Genomic DNA, 24,833 nt, shown 5'->3' on the forward strand with positions numbered 1-24,833 from the left:
TAAAATTACTGCTCAGGGAAATTCCTGTTAAGACTCCAAAAGGAGGTTTGCTGGAGTGAGGGATGCAGCACTTGACTCAGAGTGTGCGTGAGTATCGTTTTTTATTACTCTGTTCTGCTTTATTCTTTCCACAGCAAATAAGTAGGATTAAGAGAACATATCTTGAATGAGTGATGATAATTCTGAGCACTGCAACTAAATCTTTTGACTGCCTGGCTTAGAAGTACTTATTAGCCCCATCAGCTTCCCTCATATCAATACTCCCATGCTGTTATTTCTGCCTAACACACTGAGGTAGTCTACAATAGTCAAAGGCCAGCTTAAAAAAAATAGAAGAAAAAAAAGAAAAAAGAAAGGAACAATTTGCTCAAACTTAATTCTGGGACTAGTTCTGGAGATTATTAGGAAACATGGAGGACAGACACAAGACAACTTCCTCCCACTCCCCACACTACTCATCTTGACAGTATTAGGGATCATCTATCCATTCTCTAACAGCTTTGTTGTGTTTTGTATATACTGGCATTATCCTATCTATTCTTATCCCATTCTAATCCATTCCTCCATAGTATATTCACATTAGGAACTAGAACACACGATCACACTATTTTATTTATCTTTATCATAGGATAGTCACATCACAAATAAATAAAAACATTAAAAAAACACAGTCTTGTTTAGATAAAATTAGATATTTGCAAAACAGTCCCTCAGCAAAGTGTGGTTAGATATAAAACTCCAAAAGATAATGAAAAAGTTTGCAATTTTACCCGCAGAGGCCTAGTATAATTATTCTCTATGTCCATTTGGAAAATTTGGTTTCTTCTCTGAATGTGGGAAGAAAGTGGTTAACTGGACACATCTATGGTTTTGAATTCATTATAAGAACACTCCTCTGTTGGAAAAAACAATGGACATCAGATTTCTTTTGGCGTAGGCCAGTCTACTGTTCCGGTCACTACTGAACGGCATCATTCAAATCTCTGACTAAGCAAGGATTTAGGGTCTGTTTGGGTTTGTTTTTTTTTTAGACTGAAAGGGGATCTCCAACATCTCATTTTAATTCCTTTACCAGTCATTCTTGTATTTTTTTAGTGGTTTTGTGAATAGTGAAAATATGTTGTTCTGGAAAATTCAGAAAGGAAAAAAAAAAGCATGATCTCATTTCAATTTTTTCCCTGGGTGTTGATAACACTGTGAAATTTCAGACCATTGCTTTAAAGTTTAATATGTGCGTTACTATAGATACTAACCTTCTTATGTTTCCAAACGTCTGTGCATGACCTAAAAATCTTCCAAAATCTATGTGGAACATGTGTCCAGCATTTGTCAACATTATGTTGTCACTGTGTCGATCACAGACTCCCAGAATGAAGGTAACAACACACCAGCCAGCGCAGGAATAAAAGAAATTCCTTATTGCCTAGTTAGTGAAACAAAAGCATTTACTGGACATATACAGCGATATATTTGTTTGTGATGCTAACAAGAAAACCAAAAATTGTAGCTCTACAAATACCAGTTACGTTGCTAAAATTTTAACAGACAGGTGTTTGTAGGAATGGTACTTAAACAAGTAATATACAGACTTCAAAGTCAGAGTGCAAGAACAATTTTATGCTTAAGGTTTTTACCTTGTGTTTTACAGATACTTGGAATTCTATGGAAAACTTCTCAGATGCAACATACCTAAGAGAAGCAGGCTGCTTGGCAGGAAGCTGGCAATTTCTGTTTAATAGCCTGCATGTATATTGTAAAAACAATTGTTTGGAAATTAGGTGTAAATACACAAATTTAACCATTTGCTTTGTAAAGTAAGGTTATTTTACATCCACTATACTGTTCTGTACCTACGTAGGTCTTTTTTCTTCAGAACTCAATTGCCTTTCTCAAATCCTAATTAATCAAGTCTCACAACATTCCTGCTCAAAGAATTAAACCCCATTTTACAGAAATTAACTGAAACAGAGGCTAAAGGCTCATAGTGTCTTCAATCTGAATAGACTATGGGATCAAATCTAGTGTCATGTAAGAGAGACTCAAGACAGTAATTAAACCAAAAACCAGTCCAGCAGTCATGTTGACCATAACCTACTCCTCTGATGCTCTTCTACATGGTGGAGATGCTTACTTTCATAGTTAGTCTGCTTCATGTAAATAGATTGACTCATTCAGATCTATCTCATGAAGCTTTTTACAACATTAAATTGTAGCATTGCTCTTTGCCAAAAATGAGCCCACAATATATGTAGGAAAAAGTACAAGCTAATGATCTGCCAACCAGACACTCATAGGTGGTTTCCAAATTTTCTGTTAACTTCAGCGTGAAGTATTTGAAAACTGAGACTTTTCTGAGTAGAAGAATCTACTCAGCCTCTTTTACAACACACAAATTCAGTGTCCTCTCTCAAGTGAGAGCTATTTCTGATTCAATTGATGATCAATCTTCTATGCTACAAAGCATAAGGAATAGCTTTTGTCTTTTTTTTAACCTTACCTACTACAGTTTAAGAACTGAAAATGAAGTACTTATTCAGAAGTCTTAATCTCCCATGAATCTCAACCACAATGTGATTCACTTATATAGAAACCCAAACAATCCTAATCTGTGACCTTTATGTTTTTGGACAAAACCTAAGTTTGCTAAGGTAAATCATTATTTAGGCATTCAGGATTTCCCTGTAGATGCCAGGGTGCCACCTGCAATGGCTGCTACAGATGACAGCACCGTGGAAGACTTAGGCCACAGCACAAGTGTTGGGTGAATTTTATGTCTAACTGTATTACTTACTCATTTCGATGACCTTGGATAAAACACCTAAGCTTTCTGTGATTTTGTTCACCCAACTGTAAAATGAGGATATTAAAGCTTATTCTGCATGAGTTTTTTGAGCACTTCAGAAACAGTATTGTATGAGTGAAAAATTATTAAGGAGTGAAAGAGAAAGGTTCATTCACCAGTGAGTGCAAGGTGATTGTAGACTAGTAATTTTATGTACGCCCTATGCAATCAGATCTAACTGTATTTTATATATTAAAAAATTGAAAGAAAATGGGTATAAATTGGTTTTAGAATATTCTACATTAATGGTACTTTTTGCAAACAGCAGCAGCAGCAAGAAATCAGGTTCAATCAATAACTAATAGTATCTCACTTTCCAACTGAAATGTCGGCTGCACTGCTACCATAACCTTACAAACAAACTTGTAAAAAAAAAAAAATCTATAAAGATTGTTCCTGTTTAACTGAACAAAGATAACACACTAGGAATTCAAGTGTTCTTTACTGAAAATGTGGATGAACAAATGCTTATGGAACAATTACAAAATTACTAAAGTTTATCAAACATATTTATGCTATACATTCACTAATAAACTGTTATAAAAGCACTTCATTTTCAGAGTGGTGAACACTCAAAGCTCCCCTTGAAATTTAAGATTTTGGCAACTAATCTACTGTGGGCATGGAGAAGTTTTCTAAAAATTGTCCCAGCATCACAAACATTAAAAGGCTTTTCATAACCCTCAGACAACAGAGAATGAATAGAAAGAATTTCTTGAGAGACCTCTGCTTCCATAAATAAAAATTCAAATTTTTTTTGGCTCATGCATAATGTCTAGTTTCACAAAATCTAATGCATTACATGGGATTTCACAACATCACATGAAAAGCATGATCTTGTGTGTCATAAGACAAGGTAGTTTTGAAAAAATAGCTTTCTAAAACTGTGTGTATTGACATGGTCATTTCCAAATACAGAAAATCCACCGAGACCTCACATGGTTTATACAAAATAATGTATTTAGAGAGTGACCTAAAAAAGAAAAGTTTTTGAGTTCAATACTTAATTTCCACTTCAGCTTCTCTTCATTTTTCTACTAAACTTCAAAACATCTTTATGACACATTTTTATAGAAAATGCATTACAATGCATTTGATCCACAGTAGTAACTCCCTAGAAAGAGAGTGGCATTTAAGTCAGTTCCCTGGCTTTTATACATGCGACTTGTTTGTCTTGTGTCTGAGTCATTTGATTTTGCTGCTTACTGTCATTTGGTTTGTTTTCTTCCCATGATAAAACATGAAATGTATAATAAGCATCATTATGATGTTACCTCTTGGTAACTTGATTCCAGAGGATGGTGATGACGGAACCATTTTTTAATTGTGTTTTCTTTCAATGGTCCTATCAGACCAGACTCCCTGTGGATCTTCGCCAGTGTGGTAGCATCTGGCACCATCTGTACCAATCCTAATCAGACAGAAAAGAGTTCACATGAAAAAACTTCAACTTGAAAAAGATACGAAGACCATCAATGCATACTGCCTATTGTTGGATCATTTCATGAACACAAAAAGACATGCTTAAAAGCTTATAAAATAATGAATGCAATAAAAAATATAGCGCAGAACTGTTTTTCTCTTTGGACACAAAGGACATTTAGTTAAAAAGTGGTAGTTCTGCAAATGAGAAATAAAAACACCAACAACAATACTGTGGAAATACCTAGCTCAATCCGACAAGGCCAAAAATGTAGTAAGATTCAAAGTGGGTAGAATATGTACCCAAACAACAAAAATCTATAAAAAATAGGATCAGCCATTTACTATGAACTATAAAGTTATTTCGTATGTGTTTATTGTCAAGAATGCTGCACAAATTTTTCTGCACTATGTGATGCTGATCACAGCTGGGAGAAGGGACACTAGATAGCACAGAAATTAGTCTGACCCAAGATGACACAAACTGGGACTTTGAAGGGCAGAGAGAAGCCAAGCATTTTGCAATGCTTCACTTGAATCCTCTGCCTCTACTATATGCACTTAATTCCTTTTTTGGAACTGAGACCTGGCTTGCCAGACATCTGTCCTTGTCTCTGTGTGTAGTCCCCTGGTTCATCAGCCCAGAGCTCCGCATTACAGGAAGGCCTTCCTCTAACAATTTCAGTTGGTGACAGGCTCCTCTACTGTACCATGCTGGGAAAGTGAGATCCTAGCAGTGTTTTATCTGCTTTTCACATTTCTATGAAAACTGATTTCCATGTTCCCATGGCTATGAAATTATCATCTCTTATCTCCCTTGTGTAGAAAAGATGGCCCATGGAGCAAGTCTTTAGGCTAGAACTTGGAAGACCTGGGGACACAAGGCTACTTTAGCACCTCCTGTATGGGACACAGGCATGTCACTTGGTCCTTTTATCCTTAATCATTAACTGTAGATCGATTATATTGACACTTCTGTAGTTCATAAGGAAAGACATTGTGAGGAAAATCTGTCAGACCCTGAGAGGTTTTCTGCTGCTATGGTGCTGAAAGGAAGAGACTGTCAGACAGAGACTATTATTTGCAGATAATCCCTGGATCTTTCTTGGCAAAAATCAAATTACGTGTTACTATATAAGAGAGACTATAATATCATGTTCAGAAATTGCATTCCTGTATTATTTGCCTTTGAAGCAGAAGGCTTCAAGCTTCGACTCCCACCCCTGCAAAGAAGGAAGGAGTCATTTTCAGGTCACCCTAACCAACTGCCACATGTGTGAACTCATCTATACTGCCTCCTAGCTCCTTCAGATCATTCACACTCTCTCACTTCCTCTTTGCGGCTCAGAAAGCAATGATTTTTTTTGGTAGTTTTTGTACAGTAGGTAATCTGGATACATCAGTCTTCCATTTGTGCAAGGATTATTTTCAGTAAAAGATTTGGAGAGTCAGTAAAAAATAGTAAGCTTATTGCTGTCAGTAAATTTCTTTAGCAAGCAATCGGTATCCCTGCTACAGCTCTGCTACAACAACCATAAAAGAGAGAAATAAAGCTTTCAGATGAGTCAGACCTGCCCTAAGAGGCATAAATCACAAGAGTAATATTTCAAAATCAGCACTGTGAAGCTGTCATCACTTGTCTACAGGTACTTTCTGTAGCCACATGCATCCAGATTCATTTAAGCATCTATACAGGATCACACTGGATTAAAACTTCAGTAGCTATGGCCAATTCTCTCCAAAGCTCTCTTTTTGATGTGTGAACTTACTTTTAAGAATCTGGTGCAAGCTGATGGTGTTGAGGCTTTTGGAAAATGTTAGCCTAAGCAGCTATAAAATTCAATGAGCATAGTTGCACTTATTCTGGAGATGTAGAATGAATAAATAAGAAGAGCATTCTGGAGAAGGCAAGTATACAATTTAGGGCCTGAGCAACAAAAATTCTGAGTATCTGTTTTTTTCTTTAAGGGGAAAGTTAAATAGGACATCCATGAAAATAAAAGTTAAAGGGAAGATTTTTGTATACTGCAGTTTACATGACATATGACTAATGTAATACAGGTAGTTTTCATAATGTAAAACCAACCTTGGCCCTTTCCTGTAGATAAACACCTATAAACGATCATTTGCATATCCAGTCCTTCTTGAAGCCAAATGCTGTCCATCACTCGAATAATTTGCAGAACCAGCATATCTTGACGTAGATCATCGCCTATCTGTTAAAATTGCACCAAAAATTCAGGTTTCTCCTTCAATTACAGAGAGAAATAACTTCCTACTTAATTTGGATTGTTTTCCCTCACCAAAATAGCTACATTCATTTTCCCTCTTGTTTTTCTTCAAAGTTGCAAAGTATCTTTCTATGTCAGAAAAGGACAGACTAAATGGCACACATAGGCAGAAACAGCTTTGGCAGACACTGAGATGGTAACAAATGTTCCCTGACTAACTGCAGCCTTTCTGCTTATTATTCCTAAGTAATTATTAGAGTTAGAAAATTTAATCCGGAGATAGGATCCTAATTTAGTTGCTTTTTAAAGTCTACCTAATGCTAGATCCCTTTTCATAAATGACAGTATTTGTCCAACGTTAAGCTTCACAGCTCAGTATTTGCAGCATCCTGAAGGGGATTTTTATCATGAATTTATATTTCATCCATGACATGATTCATATGCAGTTTCAAACAGTGATGCAGTGTTGACTGCTCTCCCCATGGAGTCGGTCAAACAACAATCATAGTGAAATGGGGCTTTAATTGTAGCCACAAGAGGTAATGAAGAGATAATCTTCAACCATGGCTGAGTAAATGGCCTGTGAAAACAAAAGCCCTGCTTTTTTTGTTTTCTCCTCCACACCTCATCTAAAATACCTGTGACTTTTACTGGTATTTTTAAGTGCTTTATTCTACTATTACATTCTTTTATATAAGCATTCTAATGTACAGACATTAAATGCTATGAAATGCACACTCGAGGAGACAAACTATTCTTATAAAAAATGTACTTGTCTTTCACTTAAAGAATCTTTAATTCCAATTAATCTTTATTCCAATTAATTTTTTTATTTTTTTTTTAGTACCTAAACATGAGAAAAATCTTATTCTCTCCACTTGCCTTGCCTCTTTCACTCACATAGAGTCAGTAGACAATTTAGTACTATATGAGTGCTTATCATTTTATGTATGCATTACCCATCATGAACAAACAATGGAACTATAGTACCAGTAAAAGATGCTCTAACACAATTGTTTGCTGACTGGTGAAGGTGACATCAGCTATAATATGTCTGCAGCAACCGGACAGTTGGTTGGTTGTTGAATATTACTGAGCAGGAATAATACTGTAATTTTGTGTCCATAAGCCATTTTATGAACTTCAGTGTTCTCTCAAAACAGTATCCACTGTTATGGAAGAATTTTGCTTTTTTGAAAGTACCTTTAGATTTCATGTATTGTCTTTTGCAGATGGACATGGCACTGTCCTGAACAATAAAGCTCTGAAGGAAAATAAACCGGAGTTTACTTTCAGAGTCAGTTCTCCTAAGTAACTCCAATGAGACAGAGCTCCTCTGCTGTTCCCTCTGCCTCCCTCTTCCTCAGCCCATTCTCCCATGCTGGCTCATAGAGGCTGAACTGGTTCTGTAGCAAATGCAGCCTCTAACACCACAGTGGTTAGAGACATATGGACAAGGCTACTGGATTCAGTCCTTCTGAACTATCTTTTCTCTGAGACTTGCTCTCTGACTTCAGTATAATAAATAAACTAGATTTAAAATATAAGATTAATGTTTTAGCCTGGTTGTCTTCACAAATAAAAACAACTGCGAGAAGTTGTTTGATTCTCTACAGATCAAAAAGTTGATACTTCAGTGCATTGCCTCAGCACATTCAGATAAAACTTCTAGTGTCAAAAATAATTGGGAAAGGTGAACAGCATAGCCAAATCAAACATTCTCAGGCTCAAGATTTAAGACATAAATAATGTGAATTTCAAATCAACATTTCCCATAAAAAGAAACTGAAGATTAGAGGAAGAACATACCTTAAAAATAACATTGATGTTTCCACTTGGACCATTTGCATTGATGAAGGAGATTTTTAATGGAAAAGCATTGGACGTAAAATATGAACATGACTTCAGGTAAAAAAAGGATGAGAGAGAAGAACAACAGTGTCACATATACAAAAATCAGACTAATACAATACCTCCAAAAAGGTTACCATCTTTAAATACTGCTCAGTAGCACTGACAACAAAATTAAATAATTCTTTATATTATTGAGAGTTAACTGGATCAGGAGAATTCTTTTCCCCAGACAATTTGTTTCACTCAATAATCAGACGATATGAATGGATAATACTTTCTGTACTAACTGTTTTTCATTTTTCACCCAGCTCTATTAATGATAAACTTTGGTTGGGACTAAGTGGATGAAGTACATAAGACTTATCTAATGAGAAACCTTAAAGCACTGAAAAGCCTTCAGTCCTATTATTTTCTGCAAAAAATATTACCCCATCATATAATCTTTATGGAGCAAAGAACCTGCTAATTTCTTTGGTGACCTTACTCTGCCTGAAAATACAGAAAATTCTGAAAATCACTATCTATTTTATGTGGAATTTATCTTAATTAAACATAAACTCTGACTTCTCGTGCCCTACAGCTCCTTCCACCTGAAGGCCTCAAAAAGTGTTAATGAGTCAAGCACTGCAAATCTTGTGTAAGGCAGGGTGGTATTATTATCATCATTAAAAAAAAAAGGGGGAGTGGGAAAACTCACTGAAAAAACAACCAAAGACAATAGTAAATTAATGGCTTGGTTTCTAGAAATAATGAGGGCCCCATAGGAGCTACTGCTGTCCTTACCGGGTGGAGTGTAATGGAGGCTAATTTGAACAAACACACTACTCGACACAGCTGTCTCTTGCTTCTCATTTAAACATCTCAAAGCGTGGTGCAAACATTCAAATACCATCTTAGCCACATCATACCTCTGCAACGTCCAATAGCTATTATTGATGATGAAATCCTGACCCCCTATGGAATTTTGCCAATTGAAATGTCTCAATAAGTGCCTGAAAGGTTTCTGTGAGATAATGCACTACTGACAGAGCTGGGAGCAGTGCTTGCTACGAGTAAAATCAATAGATGATACCAAAATGAATTAAGTTCAGGTAATTATAAGCACTTAAAAATTCTAATTTGCATGATTACACTGACATACAGTTCAATCAAGAAGCTGCATATATTTATAGCAAGATAATGCCCTATAATGATATAAGAAGAATGAAAAAAAAGAACTCTCTTTGGAGACATATATTTAAACATTTTGTATCTGTCCAGGCAAGCTGGTTCAGTATAAATAGCATGACTCTATGGCGAGATACCTTCCCATTAGTCTTTATTTCCAAAAAACCTGAAAGCAGTGAGAAGCAGCAGGCTTCAAATTCTTCTGACTTATATCATACACAATTGGCCCAAACCTGCGGGGTGCTGGAAGACCTCTGTTCTCAGCAAGATCAAGGCTGAATAGCAATTACTCGGAGAATCACAGGTCAAAGGCAATTGAAGGGTTCAGCACCTCTTAGAATCAGGTCCACTGTGGATAATGAGCAGGCGAACAAAAATAGAGCACGAATTGCTGTAATTAGGCAGCTATAACTGCTAATATATATGGCACTTCAGCTTTGTTTTCTCTTGCTGCTGGATACCTTTTCCTTCTCCAGAGCTGGAACAGCTTATTCCTGGCATAATATTGTTTATGATAACATTTCTACACAATGAATAACTGAGTCTTAGTACTGTGGTCAAAGGAAAGTCAAGTAACACTAAAGAGCATTGCTGTTTCCTTATTTTTAAGTCATTTTTAACAGGGGTCATAAACACAGGTAAGTTACTGTGAACATTTAATATTTTAGCAGTTCTCAGTCATGTGTCTATTCTCACCTCAGCAAAAAGAGAGCTAGCTCCAGACCTTTAGCTGCTCCCATTTGCGAGGAAAGTCTTAGGTGAGAAAAAACTGCCAAGAGCCACCTGGGCAAGATGGTAAGCAGGTCTCAGCTTCAAGGGACCCAGATGTCCTTGCCAATCCCAATGCCACGGCAGGGTGGCTGAGCTGGAAGCAGGCTGCTCAGAGTCTGAAATCTGCACTGCTGCTGCTTCTGTGCAAGGTGAGACATGCATGCCACACTGACCCCACCTGTTCCCTTCACGTCTGCCTCCAACAAAGGCCCCCAGTTTCAAGGGGACTAGACTGGATGTCAGTTTACCAGAAGACTCATGCTTCATATCTGTAAAATTATTTCCCAGTCAATGCAACTATTCACTCCCTCCCCACCTTTATACTAAAAAAAGAAATAAAATTTAAAAAATTACAAATTTAATCCATCGCATGAGCTGGACTTACATTTGCCTCTATGCCTTGGACAAGAAGTGCAGGATTCAGGGGAAGCCGGCAAACCTTTACCTCCTGGAAGAATTGCTGAAGTCTGTTGAGTTCCACTTTTAACACCTCCTGTAACATGTGAATCATTATGGCAACATGAAAGAATATAACACCAGCTTTTAAGCTGTTTACTGTCTTTCTATATTTTAATCAAGCAGTACAATTTCTGGAGCTAGTAGCATCCATGTAACCTTATAACAGCTAATGAGGTGACACTGAGGTGCAGTTATTAAAAATAAGAACCGTTACTTTCCTCCACATTCATGCTTGTATTGCCTAGATGCACTACCAGGTTATATTATCATATAGGTTCAGATTCAATACCCTTCAGTAGGGGCTGATTAGCCTTGCACCTGCTCTGCTGCATCTCACATCTTTTTTGCCTTGCTGAACAACTTGTTGCCTCAACCCTGGGATCTCCCTTGCCTAACTGTAGGTGTGTTAACTGCAAGGTTTGGGAGCTTCTCAGTATCACAGTAACTGCAGCTTTGAGATTAATCTCTCAAATCTGAATTATGCATCAGTAATGTATAACATATCACAACTATTTCTTTTTCTTTACATGGATTTTTCTCTTTGCAAATATTTTTGTCTTTTTACTTCCTTATTTGCTTTGTTGCTCTCAGCAGTAACATAGGGTTTTCTGAAAAATCCTTTGAAAATATGTGAATCCTTAACAAGGCAAAAAGAATTCATTATAACTTTCATGATAACCAGCAGTGACTGATATAGTAGTATTTGGTTTTCTGGTCTGTCTTGCTGAGATCTCAGCAAGAAGTTTTATACATCAGGTAAGTAACAACAGCTGTCTTGGAAAATTAACAGTTTTGAATTGAAAACGTACCTACGCAATATAAAAGCTGCACCCACTGGAAAAGACAATTGCAAGCTTTCTACTGCCAGGAAGGCATCTCTGCAGATATGTGTACAGTATTAGTTGCTAAATGCTATATTTGAGATATTAAGTACACTGCACACTTTGTTGGCTTTGCTAAGAAACGAGGATGTTCAACCTGTCAATTCTTAGCAAAGTTTTCAAGAAACACTACAGCTCTAGAGGAGTCAAATATTTTGGGATGAGGTGCTGAATGTGAGTGCTCCTTTCAGAAAAATGTTAATCAGCTTTGTTGCCATTATTACTAACCACCTCCAAGTCTCGTTGAGAAAGCATTGGTAAAGGAAATTAAATATCTTAAAAGATCTGCAGACCTCAAGAGTAACAGTAATGAGAGTTGTCCCATTAAATGCATGTGCTTTACTTGTTTTCAGAGCAGCACAGAATTTTACAAATTTTAGTAGATTCTTGGGTTTATCTGTGTAAAGAGCATTACAAAAAAAGGTGTCACCTTAGAAAAAATAAAATTACCTGAAGAAACTTAGATGGAAGGGGAGGTATTTTTTGTTAACAAACCTTTCTTTTCCGGTCATTGGCAGCTTTTACTTTTTTGGCAATATCTTTCAGAATTCGGACAAGTTTCTCCTCCTTAGAAAGCTCATTGTTCAGGGTCTTTCCAGCACAGAATTGGAGAGCAGCCAGTAGTTTCTGATACCAGATTTTGAAATGAACTTCATTCTGTGCATTCTTCAACAGCCTGAAGGAAGGAGAGGAAAAAACATCTGTGTATCTAAAACTGATTTTTGTTTCATATCACCTCTAGCAGGAACAATAAATGCACTCCAGACTAATCTCTATTTGGTGACATTGTGCAGCAGAGAATGAAGAGAAAATGCTGTTTCTTTGTTGGCAGTACTCAAGTCCCATTTGATAACTAATGAGATTCGAGTGTGTTGAATCAATAGAAGCTTGCCGTTTCTTATTGTCATGTATAGCGCAGCACCTGTATTGCTTCTTATTTCTGCAAGAAAAGTTGACAAAGTGAAAATAAGTTGTATTTTTTGAAGTCCATTCTTAAATATATATCCCTAAATCTATTCTTTTTTCCTCTCCTGCCAGTTCACTTACAAGCACATCTTTTAGCTAGGAGGTGCATTTAAAGGACATTTTAGTCTCAGACATATCATCAGTTCCAGTTCACTATTTTAAGTTGAGAAGACATTTCTGAAATTGGCTATACTGCTAAAAAAAATGAAATGAGTCCACTTTTTTCCTTTCTTTACTGGTAAGTGCTGGTCTAGAGCAAAAACTCAGCTCTTAGTTCTACTGAAGTTTGTAAAAGCTTTGGAACTGGAATTATTACCAACATAAAAATCAGAAATAAAGCCCCAAAAATATTTTTTTGAATGTTTACCACAGTCTCCTCCAATGACACATTCATTTGAGCCAGGAAAGCTGTGGGATTTAGTTTTTGTTAAATTAATTTAATTGATCGCTGGCTATTTTTTTCATTACGTGGACCAGAGGTTTTGCCCACATTTGATTCATTTTTATAAGTATAGATGAAATCACCAGCTTTATATTGCTACTAAGATCCTGCCTATTGCCTGGAATTTCCCTTTGTCTGAAGGACTGCTGGAATGCTCTTTGCTTTTGTCCAAACTTTCCTCTCCACAACTTCATCCTTAAGAATATCTCAAACCTTAAATGCATTATAAACATCTGAATCTTAATGCAGTTTTCCTTACCTGATGAGGTTACTCAAACCTAACAACTAATGCTAGTTTCTCACAACCAGAGAAATTGTTCACTTTCAAGGCACATCAAATATGAATATGTTACTTAATAAAAAGCAAGAACAACATATATATCAAGCACTGATATTTAAAGGTAAAAAAATCATAATTCCTATAGACACTTCAACTCTTTCAAATCATATATAGGGCATCGCAATGTTGCTACCACAGGTCATGCATCTTTTGGTGATAAGGGATTCCTGACATCTTTTATAAGGCAATGAACCTCCTAGGTCCTCTTTTCCTACATAATTCAATGCAGAATAATATCACCTACTGGTTTCTGAAAAGCCTTTCCAGTTACACAAAACCTCTGAACACCTAAAGGTTTATAAGTACTGGAAATCCTAAAAGAATATGTGGTGTTTCTACCAGAAATGTCTAGACATGAAAGGGAAGAAACATGAGAAGTTTATCATCAGCACTCTCTGGAGGAGACTGAAAGGACTTTTCTTTCTGTAGACTAGTAAAAACAAATAATTACTTTTTGGATCAGAAAGAAATACAAATTTTCATTGCAGTGCCTGGTGGAAGGCAAACCCCACCACACAGAGGTAGCTGTGTCCTCTTGTCCTGAACCTTCCACAAACTGAAGAAGGCCGAGAGCACACATATATATGGTGGGGGATAAACTACTTCTTGCAGATTTCAAGCAGAGCAAGTCCAAGATTCCACAGGATAGGATTCATTTGCTTGAATATAGATACCTCATGCTATTTTAGATGTCTTTGGAAATCCTATTTGGCATCCAGCTATTACCTTGGAAGGCTGTGAGTCCAATAGAGGCAATATCTCATGTGTGCCACTCCCATGCAGATGTCTCAGATGCCCTATGCTGTGTAAAATGGCCTATGTTTAGGCTACTGAATCACATTCTGCAGTGGCCTTTTAGCTTAGTTGTAGGCAAAGAAGGTGACTTAACACAAGAGCATACTCTCTCCATTCCAATAGCAAGTCAGGAATAGTCTTGGTGATGGTTTTTTAAACAGAAGCATTATTGGCACAGTCCAAACTGTCACACAGGCAGGAATTTTAGTCTACTGGAGCAGCCTTAGTCCAGCCAAACAGCTTGCATTTCTCTTGGAGCACAGGCAGAATGAACTTGTTCACTTTTGCCCTAGAAAGACAAGTGCACGTGCAGCTACAAAAATATGACATCACTGTGACTACCTATTTGGAACTGGCCAAGTTACATTGGTGCAGAATCTTCTGTCTGCGCTTAGGCTTGCATTGGAATCAGCTCCCGAGCATCTAGATAACACTAATTCACCTACTCCATTTTTAACAGTACATATTTAGGGAACCCAGAAAGGCTGCCTTTTCATGTTTGAGATGTCCCTTTAATCCTTTCAAATACACAGAACATTAAAACAACTTCTTTTTTTCCCCTAAAATGAAAGGCTTAGGATTTCACATACAGGAAGCAAAATAGCAAACCCCAAAAAAACCCAACAAAAAACCCAAAAAACAAACAGCAAAACTTATCTTAAACAGAGCTACTCCCTGCATAAGGCAGATCAACTTATAAGATCCTTCTTTTTGATTGTTATGGCTGAGTGTTCACAGAAAATAAGCTTATATACACATAAAATAAAAAGATTTCTTTTGGACCTGAGAAAGAATTAAGGGCTAGATTCAGGTAGCTTATGCATAAGGTGTACATGAGGACAGAGGATGTACAGAGTCTGAATCCTCTCACTTCTGCTTCTTGAGCCCAGTCCATGGGGAAAGTTGATGATGATCTCACTGCTAAATTCCATTTCCATGTCAGCTGCAGCCCAGCATGCACTCCACAGCCTGAACCCACATGGCAGCTTTTGACAGCGCGTGTGCTTCCTCAGCGGCCCCATGAGGGATTTGGGGCTCTGCCCTCAAAATCTGTCTGGCAACTGCAGTACAGGCAGCACAACTTCCTTCTGTCTGCCCACTGGGGTAGGTATGCTTTTAAAAGCCTGAAGACCTTAATTTGCAAAATGTTTTGGATTAACTGGGTCTGACTTTTATATCCATTTTAGAATAGCAGTCCCAAGGAGGATACGAAAGACAGCTTTTAATGTGATGACTCATTGTAGGCTTTGCTGAAATGTTTATTCAACAACTGAACAAATTTACAGCTGCAATTCTGTCTTCCCAGTTTCCTGGCCCACACGTTCTCACCCTGCCATTGCGAGAACTCAGCGGAGATAGGAAAATCTGCAACTTCTGAGGTTGCAGGATGGAGAAATGCTCAAGACACTAATGAAATTTTCAAGTTAGGACAGGATGCCTAGCTGTTACAGAGGAAGACAAAATTGGAATGATTTAAAACTCAAGGCTGCCAGTAAGGAAACACGTGAAGGTTTTGGGTTGTTGGTTTTTTCCTGACAATTTTCACAGGGTTCTGCAAGACAGAATTCAATATAAAAGCCTGGCTTTATGCCAGGTCTATACAGAAGATCTTGCTGCTAACAACGGAGAGCCTTCCTCACTCTTCAGGGTTCTCTGCATTTGAGACAAATGCCCTCATTCCCCGCAAGGCCAGGGTAATTCAGATACACTGTCCCAAAGTCACTTTCTGGGAAATAGCACAATGGTGCTGGAAACTGAGGGATGCTGACCTGAGATTCAGTAAAGAAACAAACTAGACTGCCCCTCCTTAACAGCAGTCAGAGACGCCAAGTCAGATTCTAGGGTGCCCTGAAATATGCCCCCAATGTCCTTCTGCAAGCAGCTGCTTCTCTTCCTTTCTGCACATATCCACTCCATGGCTGCAAGGTGGCTTCAACTCCATTTTCTAACACTTCCAGCTGCAGAAGCATCTGTATGTTTTTTTTTTTCCGGGTACAGAAACAGAAGTGTGCTGGAGAGGTTTTTGCCTGAGGGCAGAAGGGAAGGTGGGTTTGAATCAGGCTGAGTTGGCTGCTGTGTCAGAGAAGGAGAAACGGGGCTAAAACAGCAGCTATGGAGAAAAGGGGAAGCAACAAAAAAAAAAGTGGGGGAGGAAAAAAAAAAGAAAGGAAAGGAATTAGATTGAATGGATCTTGGTACCAAAACAGGTGAGCTGGCCTCATTCTTCTGTGGTGTGGGGAGAGAGGGAAGTTGGTGCTGTAAAGGCCTTGCAGCAGGCACAGTCTGCTCTCTGAGTTGGATTTGGCAGACAAGTGAAAGAGCGAGGCTGCTCAGACAACTCTGCTCTTGAACATCTGTTCCCTGCCTCCTTCAGAAAGAGGAGCAGGGTGAACCAGAGAGTAATGCCTGACAGGATAGATTACCTTGCAGGTAGCCTGGTAAACCACACTGTAGCAAAAGAACCCCCAGAAATATCCAGGAACTCCAGTGTCTTATTGCAGCTTTAACCTCTACCTGCTACAAAAGAGAGAGGTAGAGTTTGACTGCATCATTTACATGTGGTGTCCAAGTCAGAGTAGTGACCCTAGTTAATTCATTTCCAAGTCATGTCTGGTATTTATTACACAAAAGCTCTGCCTAGCAGCACACACTCTGTGTACTCTTTGCTTAAGGTGTTTTGAATTCAGAAACACTGTGAAAATGAGGTGCTTTAGGGTTTTAAGGTGAGTGCTGAGGTACTTACGGTCGTTGGTCAATCTTTGGTAAACTTGACTAAGGAAGACAATGTGCTTTGTTGTAAAGGTGTATTTCCTGCTTGTTTTCCGTTTCACTAAGATGGAGACAGGACGAGCCACAGAAGAGAGAGTTAGAACATTAGATGCTGCTCATTATAGCAATAATTGTTTTAAAATGATTCTCCACAGTCCTTCATATCAAAGATTAGCACACAAACACACTTCTCTGCCACTGCACAGCTTCCAAGTCTGAGGTTGCCATCCATCTTGATTCTCATTCTGCAACATTCCTAAGCTGTCCTTTGTACTTTATTGTGCCATGGAGCTATGGCCCACACCTATACCATGGATTTTATTTTTGACTCCTTGAAGAGAACATTTTACTGTTTGCATTTTCCAACAGAAGAATAAGTAACAGGGGTGGTTTGCCAGTGGGGTTGCATTTGCGCTTTGCAGCTTTAAAGTCCAACTGCAAGTTATCTGCAGACACAAGGATGAGCGAGACGACAAAAATGTGCAGCTAAAGATTAATGACTCCATCTAGCCTGTGGTGGGTCATAAGGATGAGTGGGCAACTGCTGCTATTAATTTCTCAGTTGCAAGTAAAACCTTTCTTGCTTTTTTTCTTTTATCTCCTCAAGTTTGCATTGGACAAGTTTCTTACTTCCCTGCCAGTGATAACGGGAATAATCCCTTTGATAGATATCAACATAGTACTGCACAGACACTGAGAACTCTGTCATCCTCCATCCCCGATGCCTGCAACTCCTCTTAGTCCTCTGCAGAGCACAGTCAAGTCTGCAGAACCCATCTTTTTCACTTGCTGGCTGGTCCACTCAGGCATGGCCTCTTTAGACACATCCAAGCTCTAGCGCAGCAAAGTGCCAAACTGGCAAATGTGACTGTGGCTTTTCTGATCCCTTTGCCAGTGCCTAGGATGGATGACTGAACTTGCTGAAGCTTCCAGGAATGAGTCTGTAGGATGGCAGCTACTGCTTCAGAGAACAGAAAGGAACACTTGCACTGGTTGCAATGTAATATCTGTTCCCAGCCTCCTTCACAGCCTTGGTGAGATAAGCCTTCACTGGACAGCAAAATTTAATTTCACTAACCTTGCTGGAAAGCCTTAATGTGCCTCTGTTCTCATGGTCTTTTGTTATTCAAGTGAAATATATAGACTATCTCCCTCAACTTCCTTTAAAAAAAAAGATGCAGGTCCCTTTTTAAACTAACCCCAAATTTTAGGAAGATGTGATTTATGTACTACAAGTCAGAAAGGTAAACACAGAAAACAGCAGCGCTGTTCTGTGTGGACCTATTGGGGCATGGCAAACAACAAAGCAACAGACGTAAAAACAATCAAACTACTGAGAAGCACAAAATGCCTAACATGTTGAGAACAACACAATTTCTGCGGGAGAGAATGGGGAGTAAAGTCAATTAGGCAGAAGACTTAATATACAACAAAGACAAAAGGGACATAGTAGTTCTCCCAAATGACTGCAGTACTGGGCATATACCACAGCTTTACAGAAACACACTGCGCGGTCATCCACTTGACTGGAAGGACCAAGACCAAACTCCCTTTCATTCTCCCTTTCTTTGAGCGAGTACAAAGCCAGCAGAAAGGGAGAGGCACAAGAGAGCTGCCAGAAATCTGCCTCGTCCAGCGATCTTCTTTCCATTCTAGAACAAGAAGAGAATGAAAGTTTACATTTCTTGAGTAGACTGAGTGAAGCGTGGTACAATATTTTGTCTGAATCTTTCTACCCAAGTAAGTCTCCAGGATGAAGGAGCAGCAGATGTTCAGTAGCTTGCAGCACCTGTCCACTTTTGGCTCTTCACACCTTTCACAGAAGAAACCTGCAGTCAGTTTCACCTCCTGCTTCTCATATAACAGAGCTGCTTTTATAGACTCATTTTTCAAAGCATTACCCTTGAATGGAAAATTCCTCTGCTTAAAGTGAAATTTCATTTAAAAGGCCATGCAATGCATTTGCTTTTGTTTTTCTGATTCTTTTTTATAACATAACTTAGAACAGATGTCTAACATGTTTGTCTCCCTTAGACTATGAAAAATTGTTGCAGACTTCTTATAACGTATGCTGGTTAGGCTTGAGAAACACCACGTTTCTACAGGAACCAAGGGACTAGTTGCTGGTATTTGCTAATCTTTTCTCAAAGATCTTTATAAAAAAGGCAACACGATATTCATTTGGACAAATCACTCAATCCAGTAGATTCAATCAACCCAGTTCTCTCCACTTTCACTGAATGCCTTAACTGTGATATGCACGTCCTGCTGACTCACCAAAATAATAGCAGGTCAGTGGAAAAGAAGGCTATGCTATGCTCTGCAAGTAAATTGCCAATCCCTGCTAAGATTGCCTAGCAGAGAAATGTTTTATTTGATACATAATATAGTTAGCTGCACATACTTCTTCTGTATTGAGAAAAAATGAACCCCAGATAAAACTGATTTTGTCTGGACAAGACAGAGAATTTACCCTGAAAATGAAAATTAACTGCGTATCAAAAATTAATAGGAGAGTATGATGGTGCACAGGTACCACTGTCACTACCACACAGTAGATGTTACCTGGTCTAAGCAGGAAACAAACATCCTCAGAACATGTCTTCTTCAATTTATTGAATGGATGTGTTAATGCCAACATAAGTGCTACAAGAATCATCTAGTAAAAAGCAGTGCTAACAGTGTCTGTCTCTTTCTGCTCCATTCTGTAAAAAACACCCCAAGAACACAACCAAACAAACCAAAAAACCAAACCAACCTGAATTGTTAGCAAAGTTGGTCTCTTTCTAGTCTGCTTCTCTTCATTAGGTGGGGTCTGCAAGCAGCAGAGGACCAAATTTATTAACATGCTGTCATGAACATAAATACCTGCAGCGGAACACCAATGTAACAGAACCAGTGGTTGTTTCCAACATTCGTAGACAATAGTAGTGACCTTGGGTAACTTCAGAATCCATGACTGAAGATTCGCAGTCCACCAAATATCCCACCCTAATAAAGCATCAATCCAAAGCTACAGAAATGAAATGCCTTCACCCTGAAGTGTCATTAATGCCGAGAATGACTTAAGCTCAGACTTGCAACTTACAGGTCTAACTGCTCTCAGCTATTAACAGAAAAGGTACTACTGTCTCAGTAAAGAGAATCAAAGAGAATTATTAACTTAGCTCTCCAAAACCTGTATTCTGAATAATAATTTAAAAAGCTGCTTAACAAATGTGTTGCATTTAATACTTGCATGAAGATTATCAAGGGGGCAGTATTATTTTGCATTCAATAAGAAACATGGCACTCAAGTTTTCACATTTGAAGCCTGGATTAATCTTTGCCAGTGCTTTCCTCACAAAACTAGGTACATCCCTGTCTGCACTTGTTTCAAAATTGTGGATTTTCTCCTCAGAACAAATGCCACGCTGTTTTCAGAATTTCCTTCGGTATCTTACACCAGAATCAGCAAGCCTGAAAGCTACCAACCATCTATCTTTGTAATAGCTTAGAGTAAATCTGTGGCACAGGAACTGCAATGTGCCATCCATTCCAGACATAACGGAAATTGTTGTGCTCTTCCCACTGGGTAACTGCAGTGGGAGCTTGCAATGAATGGGAATAGATGGGATAATCACCACTAAAATAAGCAGACTCAATGGCTTTAATGGGATGATGTCAAAATATGCCAGCAATTAATTGGATACAGGAGGTGACTAAGCTATTCTACTTTCAGACCATATAAATAAAATGCAAAATTAATCCAGGTTCAAGCTGTCTGCTAGAGCCAATGGAGTTGCTAAACTTTGTATCTGAATTTAGGCCATGGTTACCACAGTAATACACTGAGGAGAATATGAGAATGTTTTTATTCACCTGCCTATTGTTTGGGTAGTTCATGTCTACCAAGGTGGCTTTGGATAGCTTCTGTAGCTTCCCATTAGATTTACAGCTGGAACAAAAAATACCTCATGACACCATAAACCAAAATGTATGACACAGAACTAATTCTGTATAGTTCTGCATGCACCAGGCAATCCAGATTTACATGAAACTGCAGAATTAAACTGTTACACTGCAACACTTTGGTTAACTTCACTTCAAAACACTGTATGTACTTTTTTGCTTTTTTTGCTGTTGTCGTTGTGGTCTTACTTTTATTTTACATATTAATATATAAGTAGCTTTGGGGAGAAAACTAAAATTGTCTTTCTACAAGGTCATTATGGCCTTTGGCTGCTCATATTAGGAGCAGTTCCAGATTTTCTTCATGCATTCTGAGCCAGACCTGTACTTCATAATCCTAGAGTTTTTAGTTTACTGTTCTTATTACTCATCCTGGGCATGTAGAGTGAGGGGCCTGATCTTTGGGGTGGGGGGAATAGGAAAAGAGAGTGACTTTTTTTTTGCAAATACTATGTCATTCAAAAGAATTTATTCTGTAGAGCAGTAGATTTTGAGATGGGCTGTTAATTTTCTCATTGCTCTGCACTCAGTTAAAAGAATTTGCTTTGTTTAACAATGTCTAAAATCAAAGCTGTTATCTTTCAAATAGAGTCTCAGATTTTTACAGACAAAGTGGTCAGATGCCAACAGCAAAGAAAAGATAGATGAGGTCTGATACATTCCAAATACATGCAGAGTTAACATTTCTTTTAAGGCAGCATCGCTTCTGCCTCTCTGAGAGAACCTGTCTGTAGTGTTTTAAATGCAGGTAGCAGAGGTGCAAGAATAGCTATGATCCTGATTCTACATTACTTCCTGATACAGCTGTTTCTTCTCGATCTTTCATCTGGACATGTCTACGCTAGCTAGTGGTCCTGCTTATCTTTCTTTCCCCAATATCTAACAAAGGCAACTTTTTTCAGATCACTGCCTACACAGGAATAGGGAGGTATAATGAGCCTTCAGACGGTACTGCTTTAGGTGTTTCAGCAATGATGGTAACTCAGTGTAATTACAAGATTGCAAAACTTTCTGGTTTAAGCATTCCTCTCATATCTGACATAGTACGCTTCCTGTAAGATGTCGAGTCTTCTTCTGGCAATTTGCCATGTGGCATCTCATTAGAGAAGCCTACTGAATAGTACAGCTTCAGTAGTAGGACCAATGTTGCACAACAACAAAGGATGCATGGATCAGATCATCGGATCACAGCAACTAGTTACCTCTGTGCATGTGTGTGTGTGTGACTTTGTCAAAAGAATAACTTTGAGAACCTCCATAGCTCTAATAAAGCGGCATTATGAAAACATATGGTTGTTTACACTTCAAAAATACCTAGCAAAACTCATTTGTTTTCAGGGAACAGAAGAGAGAGAATCAGACTTTTCAGTAGTGGAATCTCTAGAGTCTCAATAACCCTTTGTCATCTTCCCATGATTCTGAATCTTCTAAGGGAGGAATCTCTTCAGACTGCAGCTCTCCTTATGCGTAAGGCTACACTGCAGTCTTCCTCAAACAAGATGATACCTACCATGTTTTCATTTAATTAAAGCAGAAGAGACCATGACAGACAACTCTTGTCAGCTCATATCTGTCAGTGGCAGGACAGAACAACAAGCATTTATGTTGTAAAGAAGGGTAGAGTGTTTCTGTTTTCTTCATACCTCTTCTTTCTAGGCCTGTTTTCTTTCTTCTTCTCTGGTTGTATTTTTCTTCCTCTTTTCTTGGTCTCTACTCCTTTTTTGCTCCCCCCGATATATACCTATAGTATCTTTTGCAAGGGTAAGAGAAGAAAGCAGAGAAGGAAATATCTTCAGATTTCTCTTTTTTAAATACTGGTCTGGTTGTGATCTTCCTTCTATTTCACCCCTTTATTACCACCAAATATTGGCTTGGTAAAAAGAGAAGTGGGAATTTGAAATTAAGCTCATGTACCAGGCAAAGCTTGCTATAAGATATTAGTAAGATAAAACTTCTCCTTTTTAGTTGGCCCAAGGGTATTTTCGTAGTCGACAGCTGGCCTAGTTACCATGGAAAACAGAAGAGCTGGAGGGCAGGCACAGTAGGGAAGTGAGGCATAGACCTACATGAAATTAGGCTGACTTAGTTTGCAAAGGCTTGCTGCAATTAATCTCTTGTTTCAGACAGCTTGTTGCTTTTTCATTGCTGGGTCATAGACGTTAAGTTTCATCTAGGTTTACAAGTCCATCTTAGCTCTGCTGAGACATGTTCAACTGTGGGACCAAATCTGAATAAAATTCTGAATAAGCCCAATTCCCTTTTAATGAACCCCTAACCAAGGAGGCATTACTTCTTAAGCTTTAACCAAGGAAACCTTACATGACTTTCTTCAGCTCAAGCAGTATAGTCTTGGGGTTAAAATTCATAGATTTCAACAATAGAAGAATTTAAGGCATATATAGGAATGAAAATCCCTATTGAATTCCTGGTTTTACTTGCTGGATGACCTTGCCAAAATTCTTTAATCTTTCTATGCTTTCATTTTCCTTTTCAGAAGGGTAAAGGATTATTTACATTCTCATAGGATGTGGTTTTTTGTAAGCTGCTGTTATGTCACAGAGGTAAATGCCATGGCAAATAGGTCTGTTTAATAATATTGCTACCTCCTTCCCATGTGGTACTCATATAGGCAGCATTTTTCAATCATAAGGGAGAAAATAAGCAGCCCCAGGCATCTTTTTTGCTCATGAGAAAAGCAGAATTAAGATTTAGCTTTTGTCATGAAGAGTTCAGCTCTAATTCCAGGATTCACAATCACATCTTTAGAAGCATTATTGCAGTCAGCAGATGTCATATTTCCATATGTCCTGAATCAGGTAAAGAGTGAAGCATGCTCTCCAGGGGCAGTCACTAAATTGGCAGAATAAATATAGATCAGCCATCTGACACAAAATGCTACTGGGGCTTTGAAACTCACTGGCACTGCTATAGGTATCTTTCTGGCACTCAAAGTACCGTCCTCATGCTCAATCCATGTGAGGGTGCAGCTGGATAGTGGACCGAGAAGCAGAAATCAAAACTATCTTCCCTGCTCCCGCAATACGTATGCTCACTCACTTTTTTTTGCATGAATACCCCTGAATCAACCACATTTCTCCTTAGATAAAAATCTGTGAGTGTCACAATTAATATGGGTAAGTGCCACATTATTTCTACCAGCAAAGTGGTGGCAGTATTCACGGGGTGGCAGCCATGGGTGAGCCTTGAAGAGCCAGCCAAATAAATGTTTAAGCCACCTTTAAATCTCATGATGATAAAGCAGGGTAATAGCTGAAGAATGCATGTGTCAGCTTGATGCAAAAAATGATATTAAAATGGGCCATTCTTTAAGTGACTCTCCATTTTCATGCCATGACCAAGCAATGCACTTCTGAACGACACATAGCACAAAGCACTGACAGTTGCAAGAAGATTTCCCATGACGGTTGTTTAAATTCCTTTCAACAAACTGCCCTTTCAACAAAAACACATACATGAGATCTGTGAGTTACGCAAGTCACTCAGAAACTGGCTAAGCAGTGCCTATTAGAAAAGTTTAATTAATAAAAATGCTTCTCCTTATAGAAATCATCACACACAAGGAAACAAAATTGTGGAGAAGGTTAAGTAGATGAATAAATACTGACTTCTAATATCAGACTCAAAAAAAAAAATAAATGCTACAGATCAAAGCAGAAATTAGCTGAGCAAGGTAAGCAGTTTTATCAGCAGTTGCTATGCCAAGCCCCAGGAAGTACTGAAATCTTGTTTACTCTTTGACCTCCTCTGTGCCCAGTGCTCACAGAATAATTATTACAGACAGCAATGCCCTGTTTCCCAGACAGCATGCCACTTCTCTTGTTGATGTACAATAACATCTTCATGCAGTTAAAAATGTATAATATGTTACAGCACTCACGATGAGGGACTGTTCTTTACATTAATCCACACCCATGGATTTGGC

The 24,833-nt window shown here is 38.4% G+C and overlaps 1 protein-coding gene across 1 annotated transcript in view; it reads right to left on the reverse strand.

Annotated features, from left to right (window-relative positions):
- Positions 1 to 1,253: 1,253 nt before the first annotated feature.
- The window catches only part of PIK3C2G (phosphatidylinositol-4-phosphate 3-kinase, catalytic subunit type 2 gamma), a gene marked incomplete at both ends in the record, with an annotated part of 92,031 nt that continues 68,451 nt past the window's right edge, over positions 1,254 to 24,833 (reverse strand). The window contains 6 exons of the mRNA XM_010191395.1: positions 1,254 to 1,423; positions 4,117 to 4,253; positions 6,351 to 6,480; positions 8,305 to 8,397; positions 10,673 to 10,780; positions 12,123 to 12,303. Coding sequence (XP_010189697.1) covers positions 1,254 to 1,423; positions 4,117 to 4,253; positions 6,351 to 6,480; positions 8,305 to 8,397; positions 10,673 to 10,780; positions 12,123 to 12,303 — 819 coding nt within the window. The remainder of the gene's footprint in view (positions 1,424 to 4,116; positions 4,254 to 6,350; positions 6,481 to 8,304; positions 8,398 to 10,672; positions 10,781 to 12,122; positions 12,304 to 24,833) is intronic.

The sequence above is a fragment of the Mesitornis unicolor genome, unplaced genomic scaffold (assembly GCF_000695765.1).
Source record: "Mesitornis unicolor isolate BGI_N332 unplaced genomic scaffold, ASM69576v1 scaffold15299, whole genome shotgun sequence".
Taxonomy (NCBI): domain Eukaryota; kingdom Metazoa; phylum Chordata; class Aves; order Mesitornithiformes; family Mesitornithidae; genus Mesitornis; species Mesitornis unicolor.